The sequence below is a fragment of the Drosophila eugracilis genome, unplaced genomic scaffold (genome assembly GCF_018153835.1).
Source record: "Drosophila eugracilis isolate 14026-0451.02 unplaced genomic scaffold, ASM1815383v1 contig_2065, whole genome shotgun sequence".
Taxonomy (NCBI): domain Eukaryota; kingdom Metazoa; phylum Arthropoda; class Insecta; order Diptera; family Drosophilidae; genus Drosophila; species Drosophila eugracilis.
This window is the reverse complement of record NW_024572939.1, coordinates 61,536-87,413: the sequence shown is the minus strand read 5'-3', so window position 1 is coordinate 87,413 and position 25,878 is coordinate 61,536. Positions and strand designations below refer to the sequence as shown.

At 41.1% G+C, this 25,878-nt stretch overlaps 1 protein-coding gene, 1 long non-coding RNA gene and 1 pseudogene across 3 annotated transcripts; 2 read left to right on the top strand and 1 right to left on the bottom strand.

Annotated features, from left to right (window-relative positions):
- Positions 1-64: 64 nt before the first annotated feature.
- Positions 65-1,660, top strand: LOC108103393. Its single transcript, XR_005993669.1, has 3 exons — positions 65-498; positions 559-682; positions 1,460-1,660. It is a non-coding gene; the product is annotated as an uncharacterized LOC108103393 (long non-coding RNA).
- Positions 979-25,648, bottom strand: LOC108103391 (nuclear hormone receptor FTZ-F1 beta). 2 transcript variants are annotated; one of them, XM_017208846.2, is made up of 8 exons: positions 25,557-25,648; positions 24,354-24,616; positions 3,967-5,775; positions 3,592-3,888; positions 3,378-3,527; positions 3,214-3,316; positions 2,996-3,150; positions 979-2,942 (listed from the first exon to the last, which is right to left on the bottom strand). In XM_017208846.2, the coding sequence occupies exons 3-8, from the start codon at positions 5,632-5,634 to the stop codon at positions 2,859-2,861; spliced, it is 2,457 nt and encodes an 818-aa protein (XP_017064335.1). In that variant the 5' UTR covers positions 5,635-5,775; positions 24,354-24,616; positions 25,557-25,648; the 3' UTR covers positions 979-2,858. The 2 variants fall into 2 exon arrangements, with proteins under 2 accessions (XP_017064335.1, XP_017064336.1); XM_017208847.2 differs by lacking the exon at positions 25,557-25,648 and adding an exon at positions 24,998-25,491.
- LOC108103374 lies at positions 5,986-7,324 on the top strand (annotated as a pseudogene).
- Positions 25,649-25,878: the final 230 nt, after the last annotated feature.

Here is a 25,878-nt window from a genome sequence, read left to right as displayed (position 1 = left end):
CCAGTCAACGGCCTGCTTTCCCTCTCCGGATCCCTGCTGTAACCATCCGCAATCTAACTATCTGGATATCAACAGCTTCCTGAGATCAAAGCAACAACGATGTCATCAGATGCCCACCTGCGAAAGCTATAACGACATGCTCCAGAGCCAAACCGTTTATATGACCGATTATAGACCTATTTTAAGCTTGGGAAATCAGTTTACTGATACTTTTAACGGAGGGTGCTGCCGGGACATGCCATTGGGGTGCGGAGTTGCAGCCGGCTTTTTCTGCTTCTCTGATCCGTGTCCTATCAATCCCTGGGATAACGATTGCCTCCCAAGCGTTGGCTGCCCTCCCCCCTGCACACCCAATCACTGCTGCCTGCTACCACCTAGAACTCCGTGTTGCGAAGGTCAATGTAACGACATGTGCGGTGGCCGTTCCACCGGAATATATGAAATTGGCGGAATTTGCAACGTGAGTCCCCAATGTTGCTATCAAATTGGTCACCTTAGGTAAATAAATGTAAATGAATATTCAAATATTATTTGGCCTAATGAAAAGCCTTCTTTTAGTCCCGGATACTGCTGCAATTGCCCATGCGGGGCTCAGCCCGATGCATACTGCACGCAGCCATCGTCATACGGTCTATGAGGTAAATCAAGCCAACTCGTTCGAAATACGGTTTGGAATAAATAAGTAAGTCCAATGATAATGATATAATTTGTTTACAATAAGTGCTTCACCTTGAACTTCTCAAAGGTCAAATGTGAACGAATAGCAAAATCAATATATCACCATCTCGATTCCCAGTTTTTAAATCAGACTTATTAGTAAATAAAAAGCATATTACTTTAAACAGTTATACTAATTTTAAAACACTACAACAATTCTTTAACAACCCTTTTCCTTGTTCTAATATAAAGATCCGTCGAATGTAAGATGTTATATCAGTAAATCCCGCTTAAAGCTACTCAAGAAAACATCGTTTCGTATTTTAAATATTTTTTATTACAAAATATTGCATTGACAATTTACTTTACTTTTGATCAATTATGGTTGGGGTTTAATTGGTACATTTATTTTAAGAAAAATGAAGTCAAATATTTACTAAGGGATGAGTTGGTGTGTGGCAAAAACAAACATCACAAACAAAGAAAACTGTATAACCTAAGACTCTTCCACTATGAATTTTGAGCTTACTTTAACTATTTAAGCAACGTACTTAAGTAGGAAAATTCCAGCGCTTTTTATAAATATTCCAAAATATCGAAAAACTGTTTCGTGTTAGATTATAGACCTTTGATTTCATTTGCGTTTGCGATGCTGGGGAAATTAAAAGATAATTTTGATTTGAGTGGTCTTAATTAATTGGGTGGCTATCATTATTTAACTATGGTAAACTTTATATTGTTATTTTGTAAAGGGCGCTTTATCCATTAAATTAACATTTAACTATTTTCATTTTTGCTTAAGGTTTACATTGACGGACATGAGCGGGACAGAGCAGAAGACCACAATCAATATGAAGTGAGATCCTCGTGATAATATAGATACTAGTACAGAAAATGAACGTTCCGGATCTGATGAAGAAATCATAATTTGGGCCGATATAAGCTATTTTAGAATATAAATCAATGAACAATTATTAAGAAGTTAGTAAAGCCAAAGCCTTAATAATGCGTTTTAAGTTGACTTGATACTCTCCGCAAGATCATTCGGATTTCTACTTCAACTTTAAGGATGCTTATGTTTCTGTCTCATGATCTTCCCTTTGCAGATGCAGATTTATTCTATTTGGAATTACATTTGTTTTTTGTTGCTTGTGATTTTTCTGGTGGGGCAGGAAGTGTTTAGTTAACGTACTCACATATAGACACACATATGCAGATACATATCTAACTATTTAAGATATAAGCAAAATATTATTCTTCAATAATGTTTCGTGTATTTACGTGTTTTGAATCCTGTTGCAGGATTTGCTTCAGCTATTTAAGTAAGAGTTAAAAATTAATAATAATTATTAAAAAAATTAATACGAAACCCAAAACTCAGACATAAAATGTTAGATTTGATTTATGTATGTAGTTGTGTTTTTTTCATGCAACAAACAGCATAACTGGAATAGTCCTAGCCAACCAGGGATGGCGATTTCGAGTAGTCTTTTGTTGAATAAAGATTTCTGGGTATATCTGACCGGAGATATATGTATGTAGACATGGGTGAAATTGCACTAAAACTAAATGCTACAACATTTAAAAATTGGATATAATAATCCGTCTTCTAATAATTAATATATATATATATATATATATCGAAAATTCCATCAGCTCTACTCCAAACCAAATCGGTTTTGGCATTTCATTAAAAATACATTGGATATTATCTCTTATATAGTAGGTATAAAAATGTCGCTAGCTGCTGTAACTAAATTTACTTTTATGCATCTGTGTGTTTTCGTTTTTCTCTTCCATAATACGTAAAAGTAATTATTTAAATAAATTTTTTAGTCTTTTCATTTTCCATGTGTGCTTTAGTTTACACTATACATAAGTCAAATATGTATAAATAGCAAAATCAATATATATATATACTCTTCTCACTGAAACTTTGGCCAACAACAACAGCAATTGCAGACCCTGCGCATGGCTTATATCAAAATATATATCGGTGTAAAAATTTGGCAATCTTGCGCTCAGATGCAATGTCGACCAGTGGGCATGCTATTGTGGCTGCTATTGTGGCTTTGGTTTTTAGGCACATGTTTTCCGAGCTTACAGTTAAAGTACTTATCTCTAAAATATACGTATCTAATACTAAATATGTAGAACTTGTTTTGCCGATGGCAGCAGATTTCCATCTTCGTTATCAATTGTCAATGCTCTCCGCGCAAGAGCTCCATTAGCAAGTTGAAATCAGCTCCATCTCGAGTCTTGATCGTCAGCATCTCCTTGCCCAGCTTTTAGAATAGATTGGTTAGTGATAGCTATGTATACCTCAATCGTCACTTACCTGGCACGTTCGCTGCAAATCGGGAATGCGCAGCAGGAGTTCCCCGAACTTCGACGGCGTGTCTGGATAATGGGCTAGGGTGTAAGCCTGCAAGCTTTGCAACGCCTTTTCCTGGCACTCTCGTACCTTTACCGCCTCCTGTAACTCCGTCGTATCTGGTAGGACACACAAGTTTAAGTCGGCCATGGCCTTAACTGAATCGCATATATTGTTTTTACCTGACTGCAACAACACAATCACCTTCATGGCAACATATTCGTAGCGGTCAACGCGTAATCGCCTCAGGTGATCGGTCAGATTGAGCATCCGTTCAATACAAGTCTATAATGATTGTTATTGGTGTTAAAGATGGTAAGTTAGCAAGTAAAAAGGCTTAACTTGCCTGCAATCCATTTGATTTTGCCTGTGAAAGGGTTATCTTCCTGCCTTGGGACATTTTAATCTCGCCGGGAGTATCAATTGATCTAAAACAGCAGGAGAAGAGCAGCAGTTCGCACCATGAATTTATGAGCAAGCAGATTTGGTCATCGATCTGTAATAGTAGGAGACGGACAATGAAATTCAAGGAATTTAAGGAGAGCAGCTCCAATTCGCACCGAGATATTCTTGAAGAGCGGCAAACTCTTGCACCATTTGACAATCTTGTAGAGGCGGTGATCAGCCACGTTGCAGAGATGGGCGATTAGATCGGGGTTGGCGTTCTCGCCATTGGATGAGAGTCCGGCACTGGCCAGTAGTGGATTTGTTAGTTGGGGCTGTGCGTTGGCACCCGAGGACGCGGCTGATGAGCACGACGAAGAGGAGCTTCCAGATGCGAATGCGGACAGAGGTTGGTTGATGCGGGCCAGTTCCGCATCGGTGTACTGCCACAGATGCTCAACATCCATGATTTCCTGGATTAGACAATAGTTAATCGTCTTTATTGCTAACTCTGATATACTGTGAACCGTTTCTAGGCATTTAAAACTTACCTGCAGTAGTGGTGGTACGCTTCCGGTTCGCAGGCTGTGCTTGCCAGACTCCACGGCATCCTCCGATTTTATGGAAGCTCCCCCCAAACTGGGACTGGCTGGAAGAGAGGTCGAGCACGGGATGGGTACGCCGCCAAATCCTCCATTTAACTGATGGAGTCGCTGTTGCTGTTGTTGCTGCTGACTTGCCACCGCTGCGGCGGCAACAGCTGCTGCCGCCTGATCCGGACTGAGCAGGGGACTGAGCATTGAGTTGGGAAGCGTATAGGAGCACTGGTAAGTGGAGCGGCCACCGCGGGTTCGATCCTCCCGAATCGCCTCCAGCTTCATGCCCTTCTGAAGGCACTTTTCAAACCGGCAGGCCGGACACTTCTTGCGTGTGGAGATGCTCACCTGGCAGGGTCCGCCACGTACACACACGTAGTTCTTGCGGTTCTGAACAGTGCGCTTGAAGAAGCCTTTGCAGGACTCGCAGGAGAAGATTCCGTAGTGAAAGCCGCTGATTTTGTCACCGCATATGGGACACGGCGAGTTAATTAGCTGCTGACGCGAAATGCCCGCCGGGGAAGCAGGATGTGATGATCCCGAACCCACTGCATCCAGACCGCTTGAGGCAGAGTCCATGCTTAGGTTCTGAGCCTCCTGCCCATTGGATGGCACCGTGGATGAGGCTTCTACTTTGAGCGGACGGTACAGAACACTGTGGTGGTGCACTCCTCCGTTGCCATAGTGCGTACCAGCGGGTGGGGCATGCCGAGCCTGGATGGGCGAGTGGGTTGGACTGAACTCGGAACTATAGCTGTAACAGCTGCTGTGCGAGGCGTCGCTGTTGTTGCGGCTCAGCGAGGGAGTGTAGGGGGCATGTCGCGACGTCAGCGGCGACTGCGAGGGCGAGCTGTGCGTGTAGACGGAATGTATTGCAGAGTCGGGACTGGGATTCGCGGGTAGCGGCAAGTGGCCTCCACTACTGGACTTACTACGGGCAGCCAGTAGCGGCGAATTGTCTCCCAGAGAGGGCTCGAATTTGAGATTGATCGGATCGCTCTGCGTCGGCGCCAGCTTCATTTTCGTGACAACGTGGCATTGTGAGTTGGACATGGGGTAAGACTTCCCCTGAAGTTGCAGCTCTCCGGCAATATTCTCTAGCTCAGCTTTGATCGGCTGCAGAGCGCAGGTTGGCTGAAGGGAAGTGGGAACGGCCGCGACCGCCTCGCTCTTGATTGTCGGCTCCATTTCCATTAGTTCCTCCCCGCCGTTAGCCTCAGCATCGCTCAGTTCGCCCTCCCAAGACATCGGTCGAGGTCCGTTTTTATCAGACGCCGTCCTTCGTCGCACCTTCAGGTTCTCGATGTTCGCCAGCTCCTCCTCCGAATCGGACTCCTCATGATTCGGCTGTCCACTTAGCGGAATGCGCAGGCTACCGTGGCCATAGTTTGCGATTACCGGCACAAGATTTCCGTTGGGCGTGGGCAGCTCGTCTAGCTCGCACTTAATGTTCGTCACAGATACGTTGTGCCGGGAGACAGTAGCCCCCACGGTGGCTGCTCCCAGAGTTGTCGTCGTACTTGCCACGGCGGTGGTGCACATATTGACCGGCAGTTGATAGCCGCTAGTTCCTCCAATAGGAGCACTCTGCTGCTCCGCTTTAATGCTGGACATGTTTGGCATTTTTGGCCTTTGAAGCAATATAGCGTCGGCAGCCGGTTCTTTGCTTTCTTATTATGTATTTATCAAAGACTTTTCATTCTCAGTTGTGCAGCTTATAAAAATTGGAGAGGTGTCGTTGATGTAGTTCCATTGTGTTGTAATCTTAAAATACCAAACAAGATACAAGCGTACATAAGTTAGTTAGGAAAAAATACAGATTTGAATTCATCCAATTTTTTTTTTCGCTTAGTGTAGCTAAGGCACAAACGTGTACGACCTTATAACTTTAATTTCTCTTAAAATTTAAAAAAAAATCAGATTCGAAAACATGTTGGTAGATGGATGAAAACATAATATTTGAAGTCAAACCAAATGTATGTGCACGTTAAAAGGTTTGTGACCGTCTTCGTTTTTCGTCGTTTGGAAACCAAGGAATCAGGACTAGTAAAAAGGCTTCTTACTCAGGCGAGGCCCCAACTGGACGTGTTCCTGAAAAAGCCAAGGTGATATCCCAGCCATCCGCCAAGGACTCGGCAATGATATTGCCGAAGAAACCATGACAGGTGCCTATAAGAACCTTACCGTTCGGGAGGCCTGGCTTAACACCCTGGTGACTGCCGAGGTCATTTTTATACCCGTTACTCGTAGAGTAAAAGGGTATACTAGATTCATTGAAAAGTATGTAACAGATAGAAGGAAGCGTTTGCGACCCTATAAAGTATATATATTCTTGATCAGGATCAATAGCGAAGTCGATTGAGCCATGTCCGTCTGTCCGTCCGTCCGTCCGTCAGTCCGTCCATCCGTATGAACGCTGAGATCTCAGGAACTATAACAGATACAAAGTTGAGATTAACCATGAAGATTCTTGAGGTCCCGGGACAGCGCAAGTTTATTACAGCATCCTGCTACGCCCACTCAAACGTCCACAAATCGCGAAAAACTGAAATCGCTGAAATCTTCGAAACTTTTAGAGCTAGAAAGTTGAAATTCAGAAAGTATAATCTTTAGATGCCAGCGCATCTTATAGTGGTACTACTATCCGGCCACACCCACTCATACGCCCACAAGGCTCAAAAGTCGGTTTTCGGATTTTCTAGAAAAGCTGATATCTCGGTAACTGTAAGAGATAGAAAGTTCGGATTAAGCATGTAGGTTTTTATGGTGCTTCCAATGCGAATTGTTTTTTTCCGACCAAGCCACGCCCACTCTAACGCCCACAAAACCCGAAAAACCAAAAATGCAGTAATATCAAAAACTATAAGAGCTACAACATTTTGCTTAGGAACACGTATTTAAGAGGTGCCTCTGCAACTTTTCACGAAGTTGCATTCGGCCACGCCCACTCTAACGCCCACAAACCGCGGAAAACTGTCTATAATATTCCTTGTACCTTGTATAACTTATTTTGTTAATATCTATCAATTTACCAAAGATTTTTTAAATCGGAACCTTTTTTCGCTATTTATAAAGAAATTAAGGTTATAAGGCCTCACATGGGCAGTGACGTCACTATAAGCATACTCAACATACTTCATCTGACAATAGGGTGAGCCTTGTGAATTTCCACTAGCAAAATAATATATTAAAATTTTGTAGAACAGTAACGGGTATCTTATAGTCGCGGCACTCGACTATAGCGTTTCCTCTTGTTTGGTTCTACATTGGCGAGTGCATCGGCAAACGCTACATTGTGGGCTACAATGTCTAAATTCACTATAGTCTCCGCTTGGAAGTCATTGCGATGGGAAACGTTATCTTAAAGCAGATGTGTAGCATATTCATATGTCTGCGAGCATTGCGATTATGAATAAAGTAATATAGTAACATATCCTAGAGTTCCCGATATATCAGTGTTTATACGGACATACGGACGAAATCATCTGGGCTATCTGAGGGTCAGAAAAGCTTCTAGCATAAAAAGTTTAAATTATGTTTATCCCAGATATCTATGTAAGCCGCTTTTCAAGAACATTTTGGCAATGACTCAATTTACTTCATTTTCAGAATTCCTAAGATAGCCGCATAGCAACCCGAACAAAGGCTTATTATAGGATGGAACAATAAGGTCAATGCCACTGTACAACCACCCACCCTAGCGACCTTGCCCGAACATCCATAGCCACTTATGCTAATTGAGTTCACTCACAAGCCGGCTTCAGAGAACAGCTCACATTCGTTTGGGTTTTTGTTCTTTAGGCTCTTATCAGCCTGGCTCACTCACTCACCCCTCCAGCTCACATACAGCTCGCCATCTCTCTTCTTTCTTCTCTTCCCGTCTTGCTCTGGGAACAAACAATAGCTTAAGCAATATACAAGTTATAGTCAATGGCCACCAACGAAAAATGTCATCGACCCGCGGTGCTGGAGCAATGAAGCAAACGGCCAAGCGAAAGAGTCGCAAAGCCGATAGGACGGAATTATAATAAATTTAAGGTACAATAACCCAGCGCCACGCACCCTTTTTTTTTAAAAAGATGACGAATAACATTTACAAAATCTTTATTCGATACTATTAGCAATATGTTCGTGGTAAATTTGGGGTAAATTGCATTTAAAGGATAAAGAGATATTCGTGTTTATCCAAGACTGATTGCACTGTGTAATTTCAAATTTATTTTTTTGTTTATTCTAATTGAGCATTAGCGGTGACAACAACCCACGCACTGCACCAGGCAAAGCCGATTCATCAGAAGAGAGGGATAACCAGAACATGCCAGCAGGGAGAGAGAGAAAGCAAGAACGAATAAGAAGCGACGCGCAGAACAAGCAAAGGACGACCTTCAAATAATGTTGAATTTTGTACGCAAACGACCTTGCATAAAACAACAACAACCACGACGACGACGGCGAAGCAAGCCACGAAGAAGAAGACGCAGCAACGAAGGCAGTTCCACACACCCGCACTCAGAGAGACACACACATACGCAAGGTGAACGCATACATGCGCCACAAGCTGTTAAAAGAGGGGGCAAACGAAAGATAGAGAAAGCAAGACTGAGAGAGCGCTTAGCTTGAGCAAGTTTTTTTCTTTTCTTTACCTTGGAGTTTGAGAAAAACAGAAATACTCTGAGCGATGATGTGCCGCACAAGTGATTGTGAGAAATTGGCACAAAAGAAAATAAACAAAATTGGTTGTACGATACACGGTACACGTGTACCACATACTAATGAATGTATGGGCATATATGTATGTATGTATATGATAAACAAAGAGACCAAATATTGGTTCTCAGCTAAGGTTGCGTGGGTGCGCCACACAGCGGAGAGAGCAATGCCTGAAGGAGGGGAACGAGAGCGAGTGGTCAGCATTTTTTTTTTTTTTTGCTTATTTTTATTTCTGAGATTCAGGAAAGCACTCCGAATTACAAACATACACTTATGTATGTATGTATATGTTAATATACATATACGCACTCATATGGACGTGAGGTTTTGCGGTTCTGAGGGCACTTAAGGCCCGACAAATGCAGCCAAGCAAAGTTCGATGATGGCCTCTCTTTTCGGCTTCTCGGTTTCCGGTTTTCGCTTTGGTTCCTGGTGTTGTTTGTGTTATAGTTGCTGTATCCCGAGGATTGAACTGTACCCATACGGATGGGACAATGTTGTTGCATAGGAAGTTAGACCACTTTCTGGCTGAAGTGTTGTTGTAATTGGAGTTCGATGTTCTGGGGGTTCCGATTGATAAATGCCTGGGTTAAGAGTATATGAAATACTAGACATAATGCCGTTATCATATCATAATAATGGTTTTGAGACATATATGTAGATAAGGCAAGTATAATTATACTTATCAGAAACTATCGTAAGAGATCCCAAACTCTTTGAAAGTTCATTCGTGGGCGACTCCCTGTTGATAGCCCGTAATTTAAAAAGAAACATGTCTAAGTTTATTTTTCAGTTTTAAGAATTTACATTTTCTTTAAGAATTTCTAATTCTCTAATTTTATTACGCGTAGGTTTAAAATAAAAACAGCTATTTGTTTCGCAGGGTGGTAATTATGAACATACATATGTATGTAGTTATGTATATTTATAAATGCATAATAAACAAAAGACTAATTCATAAACCTTGTGGCAAACAATAACGTTTCTCCTGCTAGCATATTTATTCGATAGCAGAGTAACTAGTACTTGGACTACATCGATCCTTCTTGTTTTAAGTTCGTCCTATAAAACAGTGCGGTGAAAATGATTAGGACCCAGTTATCCAGCTAACGAAAGTCTGTATTGCCAATTCACACTTATTCCGCAAAGAAGTCCATTTAAAAAGTTAACGTGTGTTATTGAAGGAAAGCTTTAAATACTTAAATTCCAATGGTACAAAATTAAAAGCGCCAACAACAATAATAACTTGCAACCAAGCACGATAGCGTTTCAGAAAACAGAATGTCGAGTTCAGCTCGGTTCGGCTCGTGGGTTGGGGGCAAGCTAATCCCACACAAGTCTGCTAACCGAAAACCCACCCATCAGCGCAGCAGGGTTAGGCTCCATTGACCATTCTGTCTGTCGTCTATCGATTTTTTATAAAGCTCTGACTTTGACAGCCCATCGAAAGCAACTTCAGCAACGCAGAAAACTCTCCTCAGGCCTTTGGAAAAGGGGTTGACCTTCAGGTTTTTCCTACTCTTTTTTTTTGTACTTTTCTTTTTCCGCGGAAATGTGCTCCCTTAAAAAGAACATGGCGTACTTGTCGGTCCTGTTGAGTTCGGGTTTTGTGGGGGAAATTCATGTCAATAATATTCATGACATTGACATGCTTTGTGGGGCACCATCTTCAGGGGTGGGACTTCTATTTCATTTTCTCCCTGCAGCCACGGGCCTTCCCAGTGGTGGTGGATAAAATCGTTGTTAAGCTCGGAGTCTGCCCACTGAATAGGAAGTTCGTTTCAATTATGCGTAACATGAAAGCAGCGAGGGTTAACTTTTTATTGCAGCTCTGTTTACATGGAAGGAAAGGAACCGAGCCCCTGCGAACTTTCAGTACTTTGTCGGGTCCTAATGGTCTAAATAAGAGACACAATTTTAAAATATTCATTTTGCTAGTTGGAATTCCCCCAAGCGCCACCTATTGTCGGAGAAAGCATGTTGAGTAAGTGATAGTGACCTTACTGCTCATGTGAGGCCTTATAACTTAAATTTTTTCATAAATAGCGAAATAATGTTCCGATTTGAAATAAGTTATACAAGGTCAAACGAAGGCATTCATAATATTATTATAGACGCCACAGTTTTCCGTGGTTTGTGGGCGTTTGAGTAGGCGTGGTCGGATAAAAACTAGGGGCAAGTCGCAGGGGCATTTTTTAAATACGTATTTTTAAGCACAACTTTCTATCTCTTAGAGTTCCCGAGATTTTCGCCTTTTTAGGTTTTTCGGGTTTTGTGGGCGTGGCTTGATCGAAAAAAAACAGAAAACCGTCTTTTGAGCTTGCTGGGCGTATGGGTGTTTGTGGCCGGATAAGGGTCTGGCCATAAGATGCGCTGGCATCCCAAGACTATACATACTGAATTTCAACTTTCTACCTCTTAAAGTTAGTTAGACGGACGGACGGACGGACAGATGGACGGACGGACAGACGGACATGGCTCAATCGACTTCGCTATTGATCCTGATCAAGAATATATATACTTTATAAGGTCGGAAACGCTTCCTTCTACCTGTTACATACTTTTCAACAAATCTAGTATACCCTTTTACTCTACGAGTAACGGGTATAAAAACCCACAACCTTTCCGTTTGCACACATTTTTGGCTTACACAACGCTGCCGAAACTACTAATTTAAGCTGCAGAACACTAAAGACAAGCTCCAAAGAAACGCCAAGACCTCAGACTGGCATAGCAGCCGCAAATACAGACCCACACTTACACCTTTTCCCAGTTGACAACAAAAAGCCAGGTAATGCCTGCAAGTATGGCCAAGACACAAGCTGGGGTCCAAAGTATTTCTACGAGTCCAACAATTGAAATGGCATTACCTGACTGTGGGGAAGCATTTTGCCAGTGTTGCGAGCTTTTTGATTAATCACCTCGACCCAAAGAGCCGATTGGCTGGAAGGGTGTTCGTGAGGGGGACAGACGAAGAGGGCAGCGGCAGGTCATTAGCATAATGTGCAACAGAATTTGGTTTATGGAAAATGGAAACAAATTGCAAAACTTGTGCAGCAAAGGCCAACGGGGCAGACATAACATAGAGGTGAGCTGAAAGTCTGGTACACTTTGTTGACTCGAAGTTTTTTCCTCATCTAAAGGACGCATGCGAAGACTGCCACGTCTTTAAACGTACTGAACGACCTCTCTGTTATACTCTAGCTATGTACAAAATCAAACTATTCAACGGGTGTACAAACTGAGTAGAGCTTAGTCGTACCTCCTACATATGTATATGTAAGTTTGCATATGCAGACAACTAAAAGAACTTGATTTTCAACAGGTGCGTCAGGTCTCGTCTCTGGTCCGCCATCGATATCACCGCTGTTCCCCTGTAATAGCAGAACGTATAAAAATGGCGTAAAAAGCATAAAGAAAACCGGTACTCTGTTGCGCTAGTGCTGCACTGCGAGAACATATTAATCATCAATATGATTTGAGTTTGGGCGAGCAATAAGAAATACCAAACAAACGTACAACACACTTTAACTATTTTCCGAAATCAACTCAATTTCTGTATATTTATACATCTTTCATGTCGATTATTTTAAATGTTTTTCGGTTCCTTTGCAATCTCTCTTTGCTTTTGCTGTGTACGGCGCAGACAGCTCAAAAAGACAGTAAACAAAATAAACTAGTTTGGACGCCTAGGCCAAGAAACAAGAAGACATCTTTGTCAACGTTGCAGCCATGTACAGCAAGCAAGCAAGCAGCGGATCGACAAATCTAACGACCTAGACACATTCCGAGAGCCTGGAAGCCCGGGAGCTCCATCATGAAACAGCCACCTCCCCGTGGTGGAGCCCTGACATTTTGGGGGAATCGCAATGTTGCAAGCAGTTATTCGTCGTCTGCATAGCAATTACGATTTACCGTTCGACAAACAGGAAACGTTATGCTTGCTGCATTTTATTTTTTAGTATTTTTTTCTTTATCAACCTTTTTACTTTTCGTTGCGAGTGCTTTTTCGCATCCAGAACACTGTTGCACTTCCATTTTCCGTCAACTGGGGCTTTATCAGCGAGGCCTTCACTCCATCGCCATAATCGAGTTCTGCCGCACTATCAGTATCAACAAAAGATAACTGAAAACGGGAGTGAGGAATCATATTGCTCACGAAAGTTTATTTATAAATCTTGTTCTTAGTTTGTTGTTTTTTAACTTGTTTGCAGCTGTCGACACTGCTCCGCCGGACTCAAGGTCGTTGCGAAGATTGCTTATGATCACAGGCATATTGTTAAACAGCACTCAGCAAAAGATCTGACTCTCAGATCCCGGATCAGCAGCCAGTTAATTATTACCCAGAAATGCTGTCAATCGCCACTAGCTTAAGACTTCCTCGTGTCTAAAATGAACTGTCAATTTGCAATTTTCATAAAACCACTTAGATAAAGAAAATGCGTTCATTTATTTCCATTTTCTCAAGTAAAAACGTTCGGTGTTGATGACCGATTGGTGCCCAGTAGGAGGTGCGTTAAGGCAAGTTTCTTAGAAAGTTTTTAGAATGCTCAGTTCAGCGAAGAAAAGAAAAGAAGAAAATGAATTTCGGATAAAGGATTAATTTACAAGTTAGAAAGCAAATAAAATTAATTCCACAGCAAACGCAAAGCATTTACGTATGATTCTTTTATTTCATAAGTTAAAGATCGCTGTATAAGCAGATTTCGTGATTACGTTCTGCTATACACTTACAAAAAATCTGTTTTCCCCTCTTCTGTGTAAATAACAATTAAATGAATGATTTTTGGGAGAACTGAGATTTTAGATGTGCAATAGAACTAGACGTTTTCCGAGTGCGAACACATTCAGCGAAGTGCTGTTTTACCCACCGCCTACCGCTGATTTAACGCTCAACGACCGCCCACCAGCAACGCGACGCACATTGACTACATTTATTTTTCTAAGCCCCAACTCCAACTCAATGTGGAGTCGCTTTCAGTTTATTTCTCTTCTTATTTTAAAGCTTGTATGTCTTGCTCTGGGAACTCGTTTGGGCATGATGCCTGCTACTACTGCTGGGCATTGCAGGTCTCTAGGTGCAGTTGCCGCCAGAAACTCTGACTCTGAATACGACTCCGTCTGGTCCGGCTGCGTGCGTTTAATTAATATCAAAAGCCAGATCGGCAACGCGCACGTACGAGCATACGAGGCTAGCCAACAGCAAAAACTTGGATACAAAAGTCGACAATACTGGCAAGTTGTTTTGGGACAAGGTGGTTACGATCACATTCAGCCAAATGCAGTTGAGCTATTCTGGTTTTGGCTGTCGTTGCCGTGGAACTGCAATCTACTCTGCATGCGTGCTGGCACTCGGCTGTTGACCAAGATAGATGCATCCATTGAGTTTTATACAAGTTGATCAGGCTGTTTTTGGCAGGTTGCAATTTATAAAGTGTTGTGTAAACGATAAACTGGAAACGGTGGCTCGTCATTGAGCCAGATCAATGGAAGTTGCGAGAGAGGCATCTAATTTTCCAGATACTCTAAGAGTCGCTTGATATAATGTATCATAAGCTCTTTCAAAACTCTATGAACGTTTTGGTCTCGGGAACTATAAAATTAGAAGGACCACGTTTCGGGAAACACCCATTCTAACGCCTGGAATAATTGTAACGTCCATAAGTAAAGGGTTAAGGTTCTCCTTTGGCCTAAAGTATTCTTTTTCTAAATACAATACAATACATACATACATACAATTTTGCAGAACTTTTTCAAACATTATTTCACAACATATTAACAAGATTTGGTTATAAGGACTTACTTGAGCAATGACGTCAACATCAGCTAATAAACATTCTTAGATAGGTCAAACCACAGATGGCGCTGGTAAGGGTATAAGTGAAGGACTTTATACTAAAATAGAGTAACAGTAAACGGTATCTAACTATAACGTGGAAATGTTCGAGTAAGAGGCTGCAGTTTCGTTGTTATGAATTATATATGTTTGGGGTTTTCGTAAGAACAATAGAGTGAAATATGAAAATTGATATTAATAATTAGACAACAGAAACAAGCGAAAGCAATGCCAAGAATGCTGGCACTAAAACTACTTTCTTTACATCGTTTGATGCATGTAAGAAATATATGCTGTATTTGCTTTTATATTTACATTCGTCGGTTTCGAAAAGTCCCGTTGCTCCATTTGCCTTGGCCCTGTGCCCAAAATTGTTTTTCTCCTTCCCCTCTTCGTTCTTAACAGTCAGCAGCACACTATTCTCCTTCTGTTTCGCTCGCACCGCTGGTATCAGTTTGTCAACAGCTGCAGTCCCCAATCTCTGTGTGTGTGAGCATTGCAGCTACCCCTTCTTCTTCGAATTATTTTTTACTTTACTATTACATTTTTCGGGCAAGGTCATCAGCGAGACAAAGTCAACGTCCGCCAATGACCCTTCTCTCTGTATCTTCCTCTGTTTGGCTCATTCCTTTTCAGCTCTCTTTCTGTTGCTTTTCTGGCTCATTTACAACTTATTCTTGGCACAGACGATGGAACCAAGAAGAGGGAAAGAAAGGCGGTGCGGAAGGCGGGTAAGCAAAGGCAGTCAGCATGACGTGTTTTTTTTGTTCTTTTCTTGGTGGCTTTTGGCTCTCTCTTTCTCTTCTTCATGTCTTCCACTTCTTCGCTACGCTTGCTTTTGAGTTTGAACTTAAGTTTGAGTTTTTACTTCTTGTCTTGGCAACAAGTCGTCGTGCTACTTCTTCTTCTGCTGCCAAGGCCTGAACGTACTATTTGGCCTTTCTTTTGTTCTCTTCTCCGTGATCCCCCATCCTATATCCGCATCCTCCTCTTATTCTTCTTTCTATGTCTCGTGTCAGCTTCTCGATGTCTTGTTTGTGCCGCAAATGTGCGCAATGATCTCTTTCCCACTGTTCTTGGTCTTAAATTTATTGGTTTTGGTATTTGGTCGTTCCTTTTCGCGGAGTTGGTTCCCTTCATTAATTTCTCCCCAGAAGGAATATATTTGGGGTATTCTATTGAGTTGCTTTTTTTAAGCTTTCAACAATAAAACAACCGGAACGCTGCCTAAAAAATGATTTTAAATGATCCATGTAAGTTATTATAACCTTATAATGAAGTCGTACCAAAGCTTTGCAAGGTATCGAAGATTTAGATATGTGAACCCATTACAAATATTGCTGTGGCGTTTTCACAAAAAACAAGCCCTTTACTGTTCTACACAATTTTAAAATATTCATTTTGCTAGTCGAAATTCACATGGCGCCACCTATTGCCAAAGAAAGTAGGTTGAGTAACTGACGTCACTGCCCATGAAAAGCCTTATAACTTAAATTTCTTCATAAATAGCAAAAAAAAAGTTGCTGTTTGAAAAATCTTTAGTAAATCGATAGGTATTAACAGAAATAAGTTATACAAGGTCAAACGAAGGCATTCATAATAATATTATAGACGCCACAGTTTTCCGCGGTTTGTGGGCGTTAGAGTCGGCGTGGCCCGATGAAAACTAGGGGCAAGTTGCAGTAGCATCTTTTAAATAAGTTTTCTTAAGCACATCTTTCTAGCTCCTATAGCTCCCGATATTTTTGCAGTTTTGGTTTTTCGGGTTTTGTGGGCGTTAGAGTGGACGTGGCTTGATCGGAAAAAACCTACATGCTTAATCCGAACTTTCCAGCACTTATAGTTAACGAGATATCAGCTTTTCCAGAAAATGCGAAAACCGTCTTTTGAGCTTGGTGGGCGTAAGAGTGGGTGTGACCGGATACCACCATAAGATGCGCTGGCATCTCGAGATTGTGCATGCTGAATTTCAGCTCTTCTAGCTTTAATAGTTCCTGAGATTTCAGCAATTTTATTTTTTCGTGATTTGTGGGCTTTTTGTAGGGACATCAAAAATCTTCATGCTTAATCTCAACTTTGTATCTGTTATTGTTCCTGAGATCTCAGCGTTCATACGGACGGACATGGCTCAACTGACTTCGCTATTGATCCTGATCAAGAATATATATACTTAATAGGGTCGGAAACGCTTCCTTCTATCTTTTATATACTTTTCAATGATTCCAATATACACTTTAAAAAACAAAAAATAAAATCACTGGTACTATAAGTTTGGACTAGCCAAATGCTCAAGAAAACAGCGCTAGTAAATTTACTATGAACTTTAAAATTATTAGTAATCTATGCAATAATAATAAAGTTTGGATTAAGCGTTCAGATTATTTATATTCTTCTGGGAGTAAAAAAAATTTGAACTCGGCGTTCATTTCAGAACAATTCTTATTTTAAAATTTCTGTACGATATATCGTAATAAGCATTGTACCAAGCAAGTAGGAAAGTTTTTTGGCAAGAAATTTATTTGAACAGGTATAATAAGGAGGGTGTAGCCGTATAATGGTACCACCTTAAGATGCGATGATATCGCATGATTATATTTACTTAACCCAACTTTCTACCTCTAATAGTTCCTGGTTCCAGTTTCAGTTTTTCGTGATTTATGGGCTTTAGAGTGGTCGTGACAGGATACTGAAATAAACTTGCGGTGCGTAGGGACTTCAAGAATCTGCTTGCTTGCTCGTAAAATCTCAGCGTTCATACAAAGAAAAGGACGGACGGACAAGCGGACATGGCTTAATCGACTTCACTTTAATCTTTATCAATAATATATACACTCTAAAGGGTCGGAAACGATTCCTCCTACCTGTTACATACTTTTCAACGAATATAATTTATTCTTTTTCTCTACAAGTAACGGGTATAAACATGTAAAAAATCTGATTTTGATACAAAAACAAGAGGAAACGCTATAGTCGAGTGACTATAAAATACCCGTTACTGTTTTACACAATTTTAAAATAATCATTTTCTTAGTGAAACTTCACAAAGCGCCACCTATTGTCAGAGAAAGCCTGTTGAGTAACTGATAGTGACGTCACTGCCCATGTAAAGGCTTATAACCTAAATTTCTTCATAAAAAACGAAATAATGTTCCGATTTTTAAAAGTCTTTGGTACATCCATAGATTTTGACAAAAATATTTTATACAAGGTCAAACGAAGGCATTCATAATAATATTATAGACGCCACAGTTTTTCGCGGTTTGTGGGCTTTAGAGTGGGCGTGGCCGGATGAAAACTCGTGACAAGTTGCAGTGACATCTCTCAAATACGCGTTTTTAACGTAACTTTCTATCTCCAATAGATCCCGACAGTTTTGAATTTTTGGTTTTCCGGATTTTGTGGGCGTTAGAGTGGGCGTGGCTAGATTAATTTACGCTTAGTCCGATTAGTCCGACATTCTATCTCTTATAGTTACCGAGATATCAGCTTTTTTAGAAAATGCAAAAACCGTCTTTTGAGCCTTGTGGGCGTATTGGGTGGGTGTGGCTGGATAGTAGTACCACTATAAGACAACTTTCTAGCTCTAATAGTTCCTCATATTTCAGCGATTTTAGTTTTTCGCGATTTGTGGGCGTTAGAGTAGGCGTGGCAGGATGTAATAAATGTGCGCTGCGTAGGGACCTTAAGAATCTTCATGCTTAATCTCAACTTTGTATCTTGAGATCTCAGCGTTCATACGGACAGACAGACGGACAGGGCTCGATCGTCTTCGCTATTCATCCTGATCAAGAATATATATACTTTATAGGGTCGGACGCGTTCCTTCTACCTGTTACATACTTTTCAACGAATATAATATAACCTTTTACTCTACAAGTAACGGGTATAAAGAGTCACATTCAACTTTAAAGTTGTAATCTAAATGAAACCTACAAAAAACGAATTAGTGTCAAACAAAGACTGACTATTCGGTGCACTTGTAAAATTCGTCAATGCAAGCTTACCTACAAGAAACTAATGACTTAATGATTGTAGTGTTTGCTACATTTTCCTCCCATCCACAGTAAAAGAGGTATTTATCAATCATTATTTGCGCTATTTACCAAAAATCCATCTGATTTATTCCTATTCGCGAGGTTCTCAATATCGACTGCGAGAGCGAGGCACTTAGGATCATCGCGACACAGACTTGGGCAATTCGAAGTAACTTACGAAGATTGCAAGAGGAATCAAAACAAATCAGTCTTAGTGTCTTTTAAAATGATATATTTAAGTGCGGCAGATGATTCATTTCTAAAATAGAAGAAGAAGGCAAGAGCGATTTGATGTGGCCTATATGTCGACATACATCGACATTTTATTTTATAGACGACTTCCCGAGGTCGTTGCTTGACTTTTTGTAGAGGGGAAATATTCGCAGTGGCCGCTTCAACGGTCTTCGCTTTCTGCGATTTCCAATGCTCGTGTGTGTGTTTCCTGTTTGTACTGTGATAATTTGTTTAGTACACACATTCCCCATTCTTATAATTTTGCGACAGTCTACCTGATTTCAGATTGAGAACTGGTCAACACCCTGCATGATGATTGGATTTTGTGCTTTTAAGATATTTTACAGTCCTTTCATTTAATAGTAAAGTTGTAACTAGTACTTATAATCTAAACTATTAGCAGCGTCAGTTTGCCTGCTTCTTGCAGGAATAAAAAACGTTTATAAGTTTCGAGTACACAAGATACAACAAAAATAATTATATTCGTTAATTTACCAATCAGTTCAAGTTCTAGATATATCGCAACAACTAAAGCTTTCTCTCTCTCTCTCTGCAAGAGCTTAACTCGAGAGAAACGACCAATGCGAAACATGGAGCCGAAAAGAAACCTGAAGCAGAAGGAAACTCGTTTTTCAGGCGGGGGCCACTTGCGGAAGCAGGGTGGAACCAACCAACCACAGCCACTAAGAGGACCAAAGAACAGGCAAAGCGATGGCAGAATAACCTTCAGAAGACTCTGCCCAAGTTGGCGCAAAAGATCCATAGTCCAGGGGATGGATTTATTGATAGCGATATTTTGATTTATAAGAAGAATAATTCTAGTTCAACAAGAGTGCAGCGGGTTTTATGAAAAGTGTTCAGAACAGTGTTTTAAAATCAATAGTCGCCACAAACTGGAGCTAGAACGGATGGTGGCAATACTCAAGCGATTAGTCATCAGTCAAAAGTTGTTGGTAAGGCAAAAACAATAGAAAAAGAAGGGACGGAGAAGATTCCCAGCTTGGTTCAGTGTTTCCCCAACCACTGCTTAGACAGCCTCTGCGTCGGATTAGAATAGTTTCTTAACAAACTTTATTGACTGGTTATTTCACGAATTCGCGGCAGAAATTTTCAAGTTGTTTTGCCAGTAGAGAGGCCTAGCGCGAAGCTGCAAATCGAGTTGGAGCTGAGACCGAGATATAGGGGCCTTTAAAGGCGTTTGTCTGGAGCCGTGCGCCAATCAATTTTTATCGTTTTGCCTTAATTTGATGAGATTTTTATCGATTTCTCGTTGCGAACCCCACTGAAGTCGAGCATGATCCAACCATCCAAGAAGATTTAAGCCAGCAGCTTCTTCTTATTCATCATCAAGTTATTCTTTTTTCTTTGCATAAATTAAATTGGCTAATGGTCATAAATTTCGACTGGCCGCTTTCAGCTCCTTACTTTGCTTTTAGGGATTTATTTATTGACCTTCAACGTTAGAAATTTAGTAAACATGAAAGCTCATTTATTTTCAAGCCTCTGCGCTGTTTTTCTCCTTAAATGAGTGACTGACACAAGGGCCGAAGCTGTTGATGGATTGAAAAAGTTATGCAATGACTGTAGATTCGTTAATCGTTAATTGTTTGTACAAATTTTCTTTGCAAACAAAAGCAATTCTAAACACGTATACAAGCGACTGCAAATTGAATTAAATAGATGCTCTTAGGACAGATATATAGTTTAATAGTAAGCTAGAACTGTAAAAGTTGCTTATATTCTACAATATTTATATCTCTTTATATAACTTTTAATTACTTTCAATTTTGTAACACTTTCCCAAAATGTGGCTTACTTTCGAGTTAAGTAGAGTATTATATAAAAACCGAAACTTTAAAAGGGATTTACTTGATAGTTAACTATCCAGAAAAGACTTAAGACTCTCATTTCTCGAATAAGATAAGTAAGAAGTACTATACGTGGATATAAATATTTCAGGTATTTTATTATGACTGATCAACAACTTAAACTTATCGGCAAGGCACACATTCCTTTTTTAGGTTTTCAGCAAAAGTTCAACTGCAGTCCAAAAATGTTTTCAATTGTTGCACAACCGCCAGTAACAGCAGTGGGTTGCTGCCAATGCAACTACGGCAGCAGCAACATTTAGGCAGCATGTTTTTCGTCTTTTTCTATTGCTTTGCGTCGCCTTCCACCACCAACGGAAAAGTGCCGAGCCGAGACAAGAAATCGGCCACAGTGATCATGTTTATATAGACACGTATAGACAAAACAAAAACGACAAAGGCAACATTCAACTGCAACCGAACCAACGGCTGCACAGTTATGGCAATCGGCAAAGTTGCCAGTTGCAAAAATCAAACAAAGTGGCACAAAAACAGCGAGAGGCCAACTGCAACGGCAGGCAACTTCAAGTGGCCAAAAACTGCACATAAAAACAAAAGGAACAGACACCAGCTACACAAGGCTCTGTTTGCTTGTAGCAAAAAAAAAGAAACACATAAGCAGATATAGTAACTACTAAATCCAAGATTAATTTTATTTTGGGACGCACCCTCAATCGATCATTTCCGTCCGGTAACTTTACTTCCCTAGAACTACCGATGTTACTGAAATAGTTTCTTTTCGTTTTACTTTCATTCCTTTAGAACATTCAGCTGAGTATTATTTTGTTGGTCGGACCAAATCCACTTGGCGGTATTATTATTTAGTAGTTACTGCTCAAAATTAAAACAAGAAGAAACGCTATAGTCAAGTGTCGCGACTATAAGATACCCGTTACTGTTCTACACAATTGTAAAATACAAATTTTGCTAGTTTATATGGACAAAGCGCCACCTTTTGTCAAAAAAGCATGTCTACTAAATTATGGTTACGTCGCTGTCCATGTAAGGCCTTATAATTTATAATCTAAATTTCTTCATAAATAGCAAAGTGTTGTTCCGATTTGAAAAATCCTTGGTAAATCGATAGATATTGACAAAAATATTTTAAACAAGGTTAAACGAAGACATACATTATAATATTATGGATGCCACAGTTCGCAGTTCGCGGTTTGTGGGCGTGGCAGGATGCTGAAATCAACTCGCTGCATAGTTCCTGAGTTCTGAGCGTTCATACGGTCGGACGAGCGTGTCTTAATCGACTTCGATATTGAGTCTGATCAAGAATATATATACTTTATACTATAAAGTTTATAGGGTCGGAAACGCTTCCTTTTAACTGTTACGCACCTTTCAACGAATCTAATATACTCTTTTACTCTACGAGTAACGGATATTATATATAAAATAAAAATAACCTTTGACAGTTGTTTACAAATCGCAGGAACGGTAAGCAACTACGTACGATGCCAATAAATAAGGCTATAGAGAGCCGTCTTTCATCTTTCCGACAGAGAATTTGGCTTCAGATGAGTTCTTTTCTTTTCTAGTTTTCCACCTGGAGTTCTTCGCGAGGTTAGAACAAGGTAAACCTGCTGCCAAGTTATCGTATCTTTCAGTTGGATCTTTCCCCCTAGACAATGGAACAAAGCAAAAAGCCTTCTCGCTGTTATCGCAGCTTTCGAGCCAGAATGAGAAAAAGAATTATGGTGAGGAGGTCAATGCTGCAATTGTTAACTGCTAATTAGCAGTCAGAGTCAAGCCAGGGGGAGGATCAAGCGGACGGGACGTCGACGAGCATGTATCAATTTATGTATTGCAGAGGGTGGTGCGGGGCGAAGGGGGCAACGGGCGGCAGGGCAATCGGTGGCGGTTGAAACACCCGAAGGCATGCTCGAGAACCGGTTAACAGCTAGCTTTAAACTGGCAAGCATAAAGCAAAATAGTTAAGTTGTGGCAGTTCAAGATCGACCCAAGATATTGCTAGACAACTTATGATCAGGAGACAAAAATATTAAAATACAAGAACATAGGTGTTAATAGATTGTCGGTAGGTACTGTATGTAAAGGAAATATAATCATCGGTTCTCATTCCTGGGTTTAAACCAATTAAATTTCTTGGAACTGTTCTTCAGGGCTACTCTTTGGGGAAACAAGGTAAGCGAGCAAACCCGATACATTATGTTCGGTTGCCTGTCACTACGGTTTTTACACCATTTAATATTGGTAAGTTCAAAAACGTGTTTGTAACTGCATCGCCGACGTATTAGGGTGAACCAGATTTGGAACCTATTTGGAAGCAGCCGTCGTCTTCTCAGCCAGAATTATGACATCGAAAGCTGTAAATTAACCTGCGAGGCCGCACACATTTATGAGGAGTCCAAGAACATAAACAAGCATCGTCTGTCGATTAAGCGGAGCCAATCAACTTACAAAACCAGCGGTTAACCTTCAGTTGGACAGAGGAGAGCGGGATGAAAGAGTTCAAAAGCCGGGCTTACAATACGAAAAGAGTGCAGTCGAAGAGCGAACGAGCCAAACCAGAACAGCCAATAAACACAAAAACCGCAGGCCGACGCAGTCAAAATAATAATGAGCCCGACATTTAAAATGCTTTATGAGGCAGCCCTTTCTGCGGCTCCTCGAAAGCACAACTTTTAGTCCAACTTCAGTCTCATCAGCAGCATGGGCAGCCGCAGAATTGGCGAGTCTTCGATTTTTCTGGGTCAAGCCTCATGCGAAAGCAGAAAGAGCAAAAAGACTCGGCTCAAAAAATGTGTGGTAGAGTTCAAAACGTGCCTGGGCTATATTGTTCAGAGCCGTGTACTGCTCCTCAGCTATCCCCTTCGGAGACTCCCTGATCAGCCCGTCTCTGCTCTTATTTTCTTGGAGTCGTCGAAACAATTTCCGGTGGCCTACACTGAAAAAATGATTTGTCACCTTTAAGTCTGAATGGATTCGAAATAAATATTTTGTAAGGCCCACGTAAAAAATAAGATGTCTCATGTCTCTAAAGAAATATCAAATCCTAGATATGATGAAGATATTAAGTTTAACTACTCCCATTTTGGGAGTTATTTTAAAATTCAAGTAGGCAACAGAGAATTGAGTCAGCCAAGTTCAGGTCCGAATTCGAGGTTGGACTCGGGCCTCCGCCATATGAAAGTAGTTCAAGTGGCCAACGGCGCCGTTACATTTCACTGGTTACGAATTGAAGTGGCCCGAGAGCCACTTCATCAGCCCGCACTGGCTTTATGCTCCGATATTTCCGCAGATTGAGGCGTTAATTAATTTGTTTTGATTTCTGCGGCCTGAAATTCCCTTTTCGCCGTGGGTGGATTGCTCTTTATGGCGTGTGTGACGCGGAAAGAAGGAAATGCTGTTCTGGGATTGAGAACCATAGAACCAATAGAACCATTTTCGGATTGTCCAATGTTTTAAACTGAAGTGCAACTGAACTAAAAGCTGCCTAAAATTGTGGATTATAGATTTACTTTGTTTAATATTTAAAGAATATAACCAACTTGATCTATACGATAAATGTCTTCTTTTAATTACGTTATTGTTGTCAAGTGTTAATAGTTTTCAGTGTGATCGTCATCAACGATTAGTTTAATGTATACTTTGATGTTTTACTCCTTTTGAACGCTTAGGGTTTCTTACCATTTAAAAGTAATTAAAAGTATTCCAATTGTCCCCTTTTCAGTCTCTCGGATTTTTATGGATTTCTGTTGCTGTGTTGATAAGATGGGATTTCACGTTGGTGTTGATTTCTTGGCCTCACCAGTTTGTCACATTTTGTTTGAAGTTTGTTTCTTTTGCAAGCACATTGTGCGCATAGCTTTTCATGTAAACTACTTGCCCGAATGGAAGCGACTCGATGGCAATCGAGGAAATTATTGCACGACGAATATCGAATTTTTCACCTGTAATTTATTAACGGTAAATTACTCATCCAACGGGCCGGCATGTGCATTTGTATGGATTAACGAGTGACGAAGCACGGGCAAGCCACCAAAATGCCAATAAATAAACAAAATGCAGCCGCGGAAAACCGACGATACTTGTTGGAGCTGAATACGCGGAAACTGTTGCAAGCGAATCGAAACCAGAAAGACTTTTTCTGCACACACCGTCCAATCAGAAACAACACACACTCTCGCACTCGTTCTCTTCTCTCCCACACACTCACACAAACAAAGGGACACACACGCACCAGTTGTGCTCTGCACTTGCCTTCTGTGCTTTCTTCGAGTCTTGGGGTTTATTTTACTCAACAGCGGCGCTCTTGTTGCGTTTTTCCTCACCTTTCGCAGAGTTTATTGACATTTTCATCGTTCGCTTTGTGCGGTACTTTCTTCGAGCCTGCGCGCTCTGCCTCTCTTTGTCTTGCTGCCCTCTTCGCTCTCTCTCTCTCTCTCCCGTTCTCTCGGCACTTGCTTTTTTGTTTACAATGGAACTCTCACACACGAACCTCAAACGCACAAAGAATAACCTTCAATTTTATCTTATTGTGCGCTCCAGTCACCCGATATTCTTCTACTGAATTAGCTTTTCATTTGGTTCTGCAGCTTTAAAAATGATTTCATGCTTTTGTGCACTGTTTGTTTCGCGTGTAGAGTACACTCTCCCCTCCCACGCGTAGGCACACACACACACACAAACGGAAACCATCAACGAACGACCTTTGCGGTGCAAGCGAGACGACGCGCCACAAAAACTCTACCGCGGCTCTCCCGCTCTACTGACTGCGAAAAGGTTTCCAATTCCCAATTTTAAATCATTCATTCGCGGATTTTATTACACGTCGTGCAAATTGTCGTCGGGCGGCGCAGAGGCGCGAGCTGGCCAGTCTTTTTCACTCACAGACGATTGCAGAGCAGCGCGAACGTTTTCCATCCGATTCCACGACAGACCCGTCCGCGGTGAAAAAGCTAAATGTTTGTTTTGTTGACAATCCAGGCGAGTTTCAGTGTAGAGAGCGGTGCTCTCAGTAGAGGTGGGTATCAATCGATAGAAGCCGATAGCGCTATCGATTGTGACGATGTGACAATGAAAACGGAACACATGTATATGTTCGCCGGAATTGCTACAATGCGCTAGCAAAAGAATTGAAACGGTGGGATGTGATACAAGAAAGGCTTTTTAAGTATTTCATAAATTCAAACTATTTTTTCTTACACCTACA

Coding starts and splice junctions, on each gene's coding strand:
- LOC108103391 (XM_017208846.2), bottom strand. CDS start 5,634: ATGCCAAACATGTCCAGCATTAAAGCGGAGCAGCAGAGTGCTCCTATT. Junction 3,528..3,591: donor CGCTCTTCAAGAATATCTCG/GTGCGAATTGGA, acceptor CTACTATTACAG/ATCGATGACCAAATCTGCTT. Junction 3,317..3,377: donor CAAAATCAAATGGATTGCAG/GCAAGTTAAGCC, acceptor CAATCATTATAG/ACTTGTATTGAACGGATGCT.